The 13,460-nt window shown below is 35.4% G+C and overlaps 1 protein-coding gene across 1 annotated transcript in view; it reads left to right on the top strand.

The window, feature by feature from the left end:
- UNC13C (unc-13 homolog C) overlaps positions 1-13,460 on the top strand; it is a gene marked incomplete at its 5' end in the record, with an annotated part of 578,171 nt that overhangs the window by 193,532 nt on the left and 371,179 nt on the right. The window contains 3 exons of the mRNA XM_081292419.1: positions 482-560; positions 2,772-2,843; positions 12,471-12,690. Coding sequence (XP_081148545.1) covers positions 482-560; positions 2,772-2,843; positions 12,471-12,690 — 371 coding nt within the window. The remainder of the gene's footprint in view (positions 1-481; positions 561-2,771; positions 2,844-12,470; positions 12,691-13,460) is intronic.

Raw genomic sequence — 13,460 nt, 5'->3', positions numbered from 1 at the left:
TTTTAAATTTGCCCATGGCTTCTTGAGCTGCCATTTTGGAATTGAATTTGTGAAGATGCAGCACACAGAAAAATGGTATTTTTATAATAAAAGTAATTCTTTACCATTGCAGACAGACCGAAGTTGTAAAGAATGCTTTGATTCTACTTTGTTCTGGAGGTATAGACTTCCATATACCTGACAATTTTGATTTGCCTCTGTGATACTGAAGAAAAAAAACAACAGTGTGTCTAACCAGACTATGTACATCTTAAAATTCCAACACATTGAGCTCCCTAAGCAAGCAAGTGCAGCTCCTATGGTAGCTAGAGTTTCTCTCAGACACTGGTCAAAGCCCTAGAGTCTTGAATCTACGTTATTTTAGAAATTAGTTGAAAACCATCGTATCCACTTTATCTTTTTTTTTTTTGCCTTTGGATTTTTTTTCTCATAGGAAGTCATTTTACTCATAAAAAATCATTTCTTTTGTAACCCCTTTCAGGGCTGGGCGGGGCCTTTATGGTATTGACAGCATGCCAGATCTACGAAGGAAAAAAACTTTGCCTATTGTACGAGATGTGGTAAGTTACTCCTGTTTTTCTGATTGCATGTATTGACTTTTTCTTTATTAAAATATAATGTTGTCATTTTCATTAACTACCTAGCCTGTCAATACTTCATGGAATAAAACATATGATGTCAGATTCTACTAAGTCTTTCATTTAGTGTTTCTTTAAAACATATTTGATGGGAAAAATATCTCTAACCTTTCGACCACTTTTGATATTAGTTGGAATCACAAATTGAGTTAAAATGACCCTATAATTGAGCCCAAAGAAAACACACAGCATGCCAAATGAGCTTCTGGACTTTGATGTGTTCAATGCTATGAATGACTACAAGTTTAATAGGCTAAGTTTAATGGTTGATTTGAGCTTCTTCATCTTAACTCAGAACTTGAATACTTTGTAAAGGAAGCAGATAATATTAATCAATTCTTTTTTTCTATTAAATTAGAGCCAATTCTAGCCAAATTAATAAGCTCTTCTTCTATGCCAAGAAAACCATGGTCCCCAAGTCATTAACATTTTTATTAGTTCTGAACATGATTCTGAATAACTTACTCTTCTTTATTGAAATATTCTGGGGAACAAGTAGAAATGCAAAAAAACTGATAGTGGGATAGTGGTCTGTATTAGAGTGTAAAGAAAAAAGCCCATCAACATGGAAAAAAAGTATTTATTTTCTATCCTTCAAAATGTCACATTCTATGGTCATATGCTATATGACCATACATAGCTTATGACATGAAAAACGTATTTTCCCATAAAGAAATATAAATATACAATTAGGCAATAATATGAATAATTTTTTGTACCAGCAGTTTTTAATTTTGCTAAAAATACCTTTATCTGAAAGCCATTACTTTGATTTCTAAAATAAGATCCTGCCTGGAAAGCTCTTATATTGGAAAGCATGATGTGTCAGTACAATTATCTCAAATTCCTGTCATTATAGTGTAGATATAATTTTATGAAGTTAGACTAATTTAACATGGTTATAATATTCCTACCTTTCCTATGTTTAATTATTTAAACTTTTCTTTCTTTCACTCCCGGAATCTTCAGGCCATGGTAAGTGCTTTTCAATTGATTTTATTATTATTGTTTGACACTCCTCTCACACATACTCTTCCCTTACTAGAGGTAAAAGAGGGAAAGATGGGAAAATAAAAGACAGAAACATACAAGAATAAAAAGTGTGGGTTCTCCAAGAATTTAACCTCTAGTTCAATTCTGAGAAACTCAATTATGCATACGACAAAGGCAAGCAGATTAAAATAGATTTACAGACATAAATTTAGGGGCAATTACTGATCAGAGATGAGTATTATCTTGAGTAAACTCTTGGAAATAAGCAGTTTAGGTTGACGCAGTAGAGATGGAGAGTGACTTACTTAATTGGGTATGTGTAGAACTTTAGGACTTGGCTTCATAACCCCTAGAAGATATATTGATGACTAGATGGGTCTATAGGTATGCTCAGGAATGTGTCATTCCACTGTTATTTCCCTTTGCTTCTAAAGAGATAGCAGATTTAATATTTCCACTTGGAACTTCTGATTTTCAAAGTTCTCTATAGCATTGCTGAGTTAATATATCACAAATATTTTGGATAGGAGCAGGTAATGATGGCTCTATTTTAAAGGTGGGGAAAAACTAAAGGAACTTGACTTGTTTAGGATCACTTACATTACCAGCATTAAGTGAAGACTATGAATCTGGGTATAATAATTCTTGGTAAATAAAATGGACAACTGGAAAAAATATCCTGGCTATAAATGGAGAAATATTCTAGAAATCTGTGTAGAACTCAAAGAATCACCCAGAATCAACTATGATGCAGGCCCATTCCACAAGTCAGGCTGGCTCAGTATCCATGGTCATGTTTTATGAAGAAATGAGACCATGAAAACATTGGGGAATAACACAGTTTTAGAAGCCTCTTGCTAGCCTGGAAACTTTGGGCAGATCACCTTGCCTTATTAGTCCTGAGTTTCACCACATGTACCAAGTAGAGGTTGGGTTTGATGATCTACAGATTTCTTTCCAGCTTCAGTGTCCTCTGAGTGCATGTTCTGAATGAACTAATCAACCACTGAGCAGGCAGGTCCTTGTTGACTAAAATGTGAACAGTGATACCAACTATCCTTACATTTTTACATTCTGCTGAGCATCATGTTCAGGAAAACCTCCCCATGTATTAATAAGTCATAATTCTGTTTATTTTAGACCCTGGCTGCCCGGAAATCTGGTCTCTCCTTGGCTATGGTAATTAGGACATCACTCAACAACGAGGAACTGGTAGGTGCAGTGTCAATTACTAATTATATATTGATCATGCTCACAGGAGCAAAACCCATTCTGCTTGAGCCACTCATTTGTAATGTTTATTCCAGTGTTTCAGCAATAAATGGGAGCTTGGAAATCCTGACCCCAAAATAATTCCTTAGGGCTTCAGCTTTACTATCATGCCAATTCTCCTCTGCTCTTCATATATGTATATACGAACCCCTAATAGCATCACATTAAGTTTAAATTTTACTTCTTTTTTGAGGCTTTCTCCAAATATCCACCTCCCCTCCTAGTTGAATTATTAGTTTCTACCTATGGGCTTTGATAGCATTTAGTCATGACCTTGATAGCATTGTATGGTTACAGTGAAGGCTGCTATGTGTATGTCCCCCAGTGCCACTTAACATTGTTACAAGTTTGCAAGTTCTGAGTCTGAGTTACCTCACCTATAAAGCGAGGTGATAATAAAACTGAGAGGATTAGGGAGGGATGCTTAATGTTTGGCATAGTATAGGGCACAGTGAACAATACCTATGAGCTACCGTCTTTATTTTTATTACATTTAATTTGATTGTTTTGCATAAACTTTCATAAACTCTGATATCATAGGGTAGCACTGAACATTGTCTATTGCTCTTATTAAATTTTTTTTATCATTGTTGCTTAGTACACTGTCAGGCATGAGGTAGATGCTTTGTAAATTCTTACTGAATGAAAGAACAGCCTGATTAGAAGATAAAATAGGCTGCAAATATCCAGGTCAGCGGTTCTTAAATTTGGCTCATTAGAACACCTCAGGGAGCTTTAAAACATACCAGTGCCTGGGTCTCACTCCTGATTTAATTGGCTCCAGGTACAGCCTGAGTGTGAGTGATGTTTTTAAAACTCCCAGTGTTTCTGATTTAATTGGCTCCAGGTACAGCCTGAGTGTGAGTGATGTTTTTAAAACTCCCAGTGTTTGCGCCTTGGGTGTTGTGCAGTGGTAGCACCATCCTTCACACTCACCTGGGAATTTACTCAAGACAATATATCTGTGAACTGCCTTATGGGAACTAATATCTCCTACCTCTCCCAATTTTAGCAACTTTGTCATTTTTATAGAATAAAAAATTCTGCCAATAGCGCATTTCTTGTTTTACCTTTCTATATACTTGCCAAGTAAAGATAATTATTTACATCTGTATTTCTTATGTTCCTCTTCCTGACAGTGTTATCCACCATCCCAAAGTCAACCTCTCCTAGTTCTTTCTGTCAACAAGCTCTCCCTACCCCAATACACACATACCCGTTTAGAAGTAGGAAAGGACTCTGGGGGTGGTGGCACACACCTTTATTCCCAGTAACTTGGGAGGATGATACAAGAGAGTCACAAGTTTGAGGCCAGCCTCATCAACTTAGTGAGATCCTAGGCAACTTAGCGAGATCCTGTCTCAAAATAAAAAAATAAAGGGCTGGGGTTAAGGTTCAGTGGTAAAGTGCCACTGGGTTCAATCCTTGGTACAAAAAAAAAAAAAAAAAAAAAAAAAAAGCATGAAAGGATGGGGAGGCCCTTTATGTTCATTGAATATGTTCATTTGAATATTCAGAGTCTACAGCAAGTTGATACATGTTCTATTATGCACAAGCTTAAAAAAAAGGTGACTGCATTTCCAGTGTCTCAGTCTTAGGCATGATATTTATGATACCTTGAAATATTTTGAATATAGTTTGAGTACAAGACAATGATGCATCCTCTGTTGTATGAGAAAAATCCATCTTGGTTGCTAAATCATGAGGTTCTTGTGTTTTTGAAGAAATAATCAGAATTTAAGTATTTTATTGATAAATGACTGTACCCTTTCTCTCTTATATTTTGAAATATGACATTAGAACTACGAATTTTATCTCTATGAAAAGTTAACAGGAAACCAGTATAAGTTAATGGAAGGCGATACATTTTCTGAGTCCCTGAACAGGGAATATATCCTCACATTATGGGTAAATTTGCTACTGATCTACTTTATAGCAACTTAAAAACATCGCTTTACTTGCTTAGTTTCAAAAGGCCTAACTAAACAACATCTCTGTGGGTGCTGGTTGGATGAATAGAGTCCATTAGCTCCCTCTCAGATTCACAAAGCTCATTTCCCTGGGGCCCATGTCTCAAAAAGTACATGAACTATGACTTCTGTACAACAGGCATATGAAATGTCACTCTTGACAAGCTGTCATCTTCAGTCATTATATAGGCAGTTAATGTAAACGCTGAAGGGAACAGTTTCCACACTTCAGTGCTGAAAGTCTTATTAGGCACCCTGGAAGTGAAAGCGTGGAATATTTGCCTTTAAGTGAAGGAAAACGGCTTGGCCATGTGAGAAATATCAAATGATGGCAGTTCAATTTTAATTAAAGAAAGAGACAAGAGAAAGCTCAGTCATTTTTTTTCAAGGAAAGAAAAAGCTCTTGTATCTTGTGCCAGATGTGGGCCAGCATTACCTCCAAGAATGCTAATGCCTCGCTCTGTTCTTTGCAGTTGAGGCTTAGATTCCTGTCCAGGGAGTGCTGACATGGAAACCAGCAGTAATGTTGCCCAGTGTAAATATTATGTTTTGCTTATGAATATTGTTATTGGCCCTAATTCTATCTTTCTTTCTGAGCACAGTCTTTGGCTTGAGGTTCATGTTGGTTGAGTTCTACCATTTACTAGCAGTGAGGCCTCAGGCAAGTTATGGAAATTTTCTTAGTTTTGATTTGCTTTCTCTTTACTAACAATTCAGTTTTTTTAAATCTATGCACATGAGTTAAATGAGCTTCTGATTTGCTGTATCTTTGAACAACTTTGACATCAATGTTAAACTAGTTTTGCAAAATAAGCTGGGGAGCTTCCCTTTTTTGAGATTCACTGGGATGGTTTTCATAAATAAATTGCTGTACCTTGAAGGGCTGGCACAACTTGCTTCTGAAACCATCTGGACTTGATGCTTATTTGAGGGTGGTTATTTGACTACTGAATCAACTTATTTAATATCGTGATTATAACCATATTTTTTAAACATTTGTTCTTAAGTTAATGAATTAATTTTGATCATTTATATTTGTCCCAGAAAGCCATCTTTTTTTCCTTGTGTGTGTGTATGTGTTTGTGCACATGTGGTGTGTGTGTGTGCGTGTGTGTGTGCGTGTGTGTGTGTGTGTGTTGCTGGGAATTGAATCCATCCTTCATGCATGCTAGGAAGCACTTTACTACTTACCTATATTCCCATGTCCCTTTTTCTAAACTTTCAAATTTAGTACCACCAAACTGACCTTATCAGTGCAATTTCTAAAATTCTTGTGCCATTTTAATTCTAGTTTTATTTATTTGCATTTTCTTTCTTTTTCTGCAAAATCAGTGCTACAAGAAACTTTTCTTGTATTTACTTTGTTGACTCCAGATTGTTTCTCCATTTTTTGTCACATGTATTTCTCTTTTGTCTATTTAGATTCGTTCTTTACTCTCCTGTGTTCACCCTAAATTTTCTAACTTATAGAGTTGAATATATAAATTTGTATTTTAATTGTTCTCATGAAGTATATACAAAGGATATTTACGACATAAATGAAAAGGATAAATAATAGAAATGATACTCAATTTATTCATTGTGGACACATGCTAACTACATAGTAAAAATATTACTTTTATGATTAACTGTTTTTCACTGTACAATTTCCCAACTCCATAATTGACTATACTACTTATGCTATTAAGATGGCTAAAGTTTCCCCTGGTGGAGGAATTCATATAATTTTTGGTTTCTTATATTTAACAAATGAATTATCTCATACCAGCTCCATCATTTATATATAAATTTTCATTAGATGTCTGAATTGAAGGAAAAAGTGACATTTATACTACATGAAAAATCTAGAATAGTCTGCTTTCAGATCATGTACCATGTCAAAACAGATGGCATAAACTGTTGTGCTGTCTTTGAATCGATGAGTTAGCCACTTTATCATGTTTCTGCCCTCTTTGTTTGGACTCACCCCATTAGGAAAATGATAATTAGCATCTATTATGAAACAAAACAAGTAAAATCAAATTACTTACACTCTTTCATGAATAGGCATATAACTTTCAGTTTTGGTTTGTACTTTCTGCTGTTAGAAAAATGTACCTGAATAACTTTAGCTTTTAAAATTGGTCTTACATAATGATTATTATGAAGACTAAATCAACACTGAAATTATATCTGTTTTTGTACTCAGGAACTTTTCCATATTTTTGTCTTCATGTTAAAACAAATTTCAAAGGTCACACTGTACCTAATGTTTGCTCTGTAAATCTCTCTGATGTTTTTATTCAGAAATAGTAAAATGTATACTTAGAGAACAGTGAATATATTTCTTCCCTAAAATTATGCATCATGAATATGGAAAACGCTTCAAAACCAGAATCTCATTTTTTGTTTAAACTATCTAAATGTAATTGTCTAGAGTATGGGAAGTAGTTGGTTTACATAGTCTCATGAGGGGAACACACAGGATGTGAGGGGAAATAGACCTTCATTGGAATGATCACTGGTCAACATGGTAGGAGAAAAAGAATGGGTATGGCAAATGGAGGCAGACAAACTTTGCTGCTAATATAATTATTAGCATTATTATTAATATAGCATTAGAATGTCGATGGTCTAAAAACACTAGTCATTGCTTTTGTCAGAAAGCCTGATTGCTTTAATTTTCAGACTCACTTTAGTTTCCTCAGACAGTTGTGAATAGAAAAGGCAATTTATTTCCTTCCAGGGTCCTAATTGTTCAAAAAGTGATATACCAGTGAAAGTCAACTTAAATTCATTTCCTGGAACAATAATTTAAAAAAATATTTTCCTGGGATATGAGCATCCTCCCCTTTGTACTCTATAGTTTACCCTTGCCTATAAAAGCTTGTCAGAAAATCAAACATCCCTCACTCTCATCTCAACAGTTTAAAGCAGTGTTGACATATACTAAAAATTTTTATTTGTTGAAATCATCCAAGCAATGTAAAATTAATATTGCTCTTGATTTTCCTAATTGCAAAAGTTTTTATGTCCTGTTTATTCCTAGAAGAAATACTGAAAGGATATTCATCAAACCCTACTTAACTTTGAAACATTAAATCATATAAATTTTATATTCATTTTTTATTTTTGTATACTTCTATTTGATAAATTATTTTTCAGTAAACATGTGTTTCATTGTAATCAGAAAATACATATCTTTTAGAAAATAGTTTATTATAAAAGATTTAGAAAGTTTAAAAACATTTACATTAGATAAGCAGCAAGTCACTCGTGTTGCCAAATCCTTTAGTCTTTGAGTTCTAATCACAGTTATTAGGGCTCTGGTTATTCTTCTGACAGCCACTTATACATACAGTTATCCTGTAGTGTCTGTGGGGCATTGAATTGGTTCTGAAACTTCCTTATGCCAAAATCCTAAGATGCTCAAGTCCCTTATATAACATGGCATGGTACATGCATAGAATCTACATATACCCTCCCATATAATTTAAGTCATCTCTAGATTACTTACAATAGCTAGAACAATATTAAGTACTGCATAAAAAGTTCTTATACAAGTTCAGTAAGGGAATTATGACCAAAAATTGTTGTACATGTTCAGTACAGATGCAGTATTTTTCCAGATACTTTTACTCTGTAGCTGGTTGAATCTGTCATTGCAGAGCTTTGCACTATGGAAGGTTGTCTTGTCTCTTCCAGTTGTGCATCAAGGTCCAAGACCTGCTCTGGATAACACCCCAATCCAATTCTTTCCCTTCACCAAGTACTCTACTATCTGTAGCAAATTACCTATTTGCCAACTTTAACTTCTACATTAAAAGAAAAAACTGCATCCAGTTTTTACTGATGAGCAGCAGACTTCCATTTGCCATGATCCCTTGCTTCTTTCTGCTAGGCTTTTATTCAGTGTTACTTGATCTTTTTTCCTTATTCTATGAAATTCCCACATTCTCTATCTTTCTTATAATCTTGTTTGAATTTGATCTGATTTTGCTGCTGAAAAAGTACCTTTTTTCCATGAGATGCAGTATTTTGAGATGTCAGAATCCTATTCTATCAAGTAGCTTTTTAAATACTGTTTTTATAAATTAAATGAAATTATATCTTATATGCTTTCTTCAGTTATAAAATCGATGATTTTTCTATCTTATAATCATTTTCCCTTCCCCTTTGCTGAAATAATATGTCATTTAGCTTAGAGTAATTTTCAGCTTTGATAAACACAGCCCCGTATCCCAAAAGTCCAGAATGAAAAAAATATTATCATTTATCTGGGACTCAAATGAGTTATCTGATGTTTTTCTTTAGCATCTACAACTGTTAAGTGTTGGAATTTGTTTTCATGCCCCATTCAATTGGTTTTCAATATGCTATTAAATTTTTTATATTTCTTAGTTTTTTTGAAACTAGCTTCATTCTCCCTTTTCATGAAGTGAATCACGGCTCTTTAACAAAACCAAAGCAAACAAAACATGTCAATGAACTTTCTCAAATATCTATTCGGAGCTTTTATTTTTTTCTTCTAACATGTTTAATTTTTCTACAAGAATTAATACTTATTGGTTCTACTGTAACATAAGATTTATGGGAGTGACATTACTTGAATTCAGAAAAAGAAAATAGATATAGAGTATTAGATAAAATAGATTAGTCTTTTATTTAAATTTGAAATGTGTGTGTATAATCTCATGTTCAAAAACAACCCATTGACCAGCTCCCCTTTTAAAATTCAAATTTCTTGTTTTTCTTGAGCTCAGTAGCAAACTACTCTATCCCCACCTAGCATTACACCAAATTAGAATAATTGTTCTCTTTCCCCAATTAAAACAAACAACAAAATGTTTGATGCACTTATTTCAGGATTATTGAATTTTCTTCTTAGTTTTTAAGCTAAACCTGGGATTCTATATTAATATCTCTCTCTCTCTCTCTCTCTCTCTCTCTCTCTCTCACACACACACACACACACACACACACACACACACACACACACCCTTGTCCCTCAAACCACTAGAACAGGAGACTGTGAATCTCTGGGGGAAAATCTGTTATGCCAAAGATAATTCAATTCACTTTAATGATATTGCAGATACTCTCCTGGGCAGTAAAGGGGAGGCAAAGATGAATAATACATACTTCTAATTCTCAAAGGATTCTCAATAGTTTTCTGTAAAACATCTTCATTCTGACATGAAGCTAAAAGATTTACTTGGCTCAGGTTATCATCATTGAAAAGGGATGGATCCAGTTCTAGTTGTATAAATCCTGACACTGGGGCCCCCCATTTAATTAATTCCCATATTAATATTCCATGCTACTGTTCTGTAGATTCATTTGAAACATAAAGAGCTTTGGACTGACCAGACCCTCATGTAATAGTAAGAATAGACCTAGTCATTCAAGGAAAAATTTGAAGCAAAGCTTAATTCCCTGGTAGAGGACCTCCCAATACCATTATCAAACATATTCTGGGAAAACACAGTGAGGATAATGGACTTATAAAGGGAAATAATGCTGTTACCATACTTTGAAATTGAAAAATAATGCACAGTTGGTCATTTTAACACAGTAGGAAAATATTCTGAAATGAGACTTAAGGATGATTAATGCAAAATTATAAGTGCTTCCTTATCTGTTAGGCTCCTCTGGGATTATGTAAATAGGCATTCATTTGTCAACAGAGAATTATGGGAAATTGTCAATAAATATAATTATGAAGAGTACTGGTGTGTCTCTCAGGAAGTCACTCGCATAATGAGCTGTGAGAAGAGTATAGTAGGACTTGTCCAATCACTTCTCTTTTATCACCTATGTTTATTTGTTTTTGAAAATCTCCCATTAATACTAATACTTAGTATTTTTATTTAATGTTTTGAAATCTGGAAAATACTTTTGTTATCAGTATATAATTTGATCTTCAAAATAATACCATATGAAAGGCAGGGTGCATGAGGAAAGTGAGTCTTAACGACTTTATTTCTCACTCTAGACTAAAAGTCTAGACTGTAAATGGCAGGACATTTATTCATTTTATGAAACAAAACAAAAAACATACATCCCTTCTATATCCCAGGGACAATGGTAGGTACTGTGTAGGCACTAAGCAAAGAAAGATGAAAGATAGTGTTAGTTCTTGCCAAAAGTAGCCCATTTTAAAGATCGTAGATTAGACTCATACAAAGGAACTCTAGTCCCCTGAGTATCATTTAGTATTTTTTCCAACTCAACAATGACTTGTAAATAGAAAATCCTTCCATGTACTATTAAAAATTATCTCCTTTAAAATATACCAGCATGAGAGAATGCCACATTTAACTTTTTTACAAGTTCTTTCTTCTTAATGAGTTGATAAGAAACTTTCTAAATGATAGGTGTTGAAAAGAATTCCCTGCAGAATGAATTACAAAAGAAGCATGTTTGGGGCTAAAGAGAGGTAAAGTGTCATGGAGAGCAACAGTCAGAGAGGCCTGGGTAGGATACAAAAGAGGTGTATCTAAAGGTTTGTCTAAAGGTTTGGAGTCAGCATTAAGAATGCTTGTGGGTAGGTAGCATGGGAGGAATTCATTGCTCGGCAGACAACTTTTGATAGGGCAAAGGAGAGGGAGAGAAAGTGCCCCAGTCTGGCTAGGCACAAAATAACCAAGCCACCACAAAAGCCTTGTAGATTCCAACAGCAACTCACCCGCACTCTACACCCACGTTCTGGGAAAAATACATTCCCTCCACCTGGCTCTGCGTACCAATACTCTCAGAACCCCTCGGGAACTCAATGGGAACTCTAAAGGAGCAGGCGCCTGAGGCAGCAGGATACGCCCTAATCCTGGAGCCGCCCTATTCCCAGCAGGATCCACCCTAAACCTGGTGCCACCCTAATCCCTGAGCAGGGTCACCTTTCAAATCAAAATGCCATGCGTCCTACTTGGCTATGGCTCTCAGCAGGAAAGGAGGAGACATGGGGGGGAGAAAGACGATGAAATGAAATGGACATCATTACCCTAAGTACATGTATGAAAACACGAATGGTGTGACTCTACTTTGTGTTCAACCAGAGACATAAAAAATTATGCTCTATTTGTGTAATATGAATTGAATTGTTTTTCTGCTGTCATATACAACTAATTAAAATAAATAAAATAATTTTTAAAAATAAGAATGCTTTCCTTAAACCTCACAATTTTACTAAAAGTCTACTAAGATTAAGAATAGTAATATAAATTGATGTTTTTTAAAATTAATATTTCCTAAATACCTGTATTTAGTCAGAAGCTAGGTTAGGCTCTAAGGGTTGGTGTAGTAACGAGTAAGATGTTCATTACCCTTCCCCTTGAGGAGTTTGCAGTGTAGCCGGGAAAGGGGCTTTATCAAGTAATTCAGACTGCTGGCTGCCATGAAAGAAGGTGTGTGACAGCAGAGCCCAATCCAGTTTGGAACCTAAGGGAGTTCTTTGTGTACAAATAACTGAACAGGGCTCTAGAGTACTGAGAGAAGAATATGCGGACTCTCTCAAGATAGCATTTTCAAGGACAAAAGATAAAATAGTTTGTTTTGTATTGAAATTCTTCTCCAAATCTACTGATGTGGTTTGCATGGTTCACTTTTCTCATCCTCACAGAAAATGCATGTGTTCAAGAAGACCTTGCAGGCTCTGATCTACCCCATGTCTTCCACCACCCCACACAACTTCGAGGTCTGGACTGCTACAACACCCACCTACTGCTATGAGTGTGAAGGGCTCCTGTGGGGCATTGCTCGGCAGGGCATGAAGTGCCTGGAGTGTGGAGTGAAGTGCCATGAAAAGTGTCAAGACCTCCTGAACGCCGACTGCTTGCAGAGTGAGTAGTTGGTTAGGCTAAAAAAAAAAAAATGGTATGCCTCCTCTCTCTGCCTTATGCCATGTATGTTCCGGTAGGATTTCCTCAGCTCTTGTTTTCAGCATCTCCTAGCTGCCTTCTTCCTACCAGTTACACAAAAGATACCATTTTGCTCATCAGGTTGTATCATTGATAATGCATTTCTCCTGTGTCAGACTCATCAAGGGGGAGTACCTGGAGGGAAAGTGCCCTCTCATCAAGTATAAAATCTTCATAGCGACTGACCTATTTTCTTACTCATATCTCGTAATAGCCCAATGCAATAAGTAGGAATACATAATGCTCTAACTAGAGCCAAGCACACCCCTGTAATGACAGCAACTGAAATTCTTCCTTAGCCCCTTTGATGCCAGCCTGACAGGAGCATCCTTCTACAGGCCCTGCCCTGGCCTTGGAATTTGGGGTCTTGGTCTTGAATGTTGAAGAAAAATGTAATTTAACACAAATGTCACTCTGGTGAATGTTTTTAAGTTCTCAGGCCTCTATTTTCCTCTACTGAGTAAAAAATAGATAATAAAATCTATGTCAGAATCATTAGGAAGGCTAAATGAAACCCTCTGTGCTTAGAGTCTGGCATATAGTAGATGCTCTAATATTAATGGCCTCTCCATTCTTTCTCACTTCTGCATAGATACATCCCACTGTGTTTTTTTAATTACAATTTGTCTTAAATTTTCTATTTCCAAAAAATCCTTTGTCTGACTTTAGATTCACAAATGCCAAAACATTAT

Source organism: Spermophilus citellus (assembly GCF_964194105.1).
Source record: "Spermophilus citellus genome assembly, chromosome: 4".
NCBI lineage: Eukaryota > Metazoa > Chordata > Mammalia > Rodentia > Sciuridae > Spermophilus > Spermophilus citellus.
Note: the sequence above shows the minus strand (reverse complement) of the source record. Positions and strands in the feature narration are given on the sequence as shown.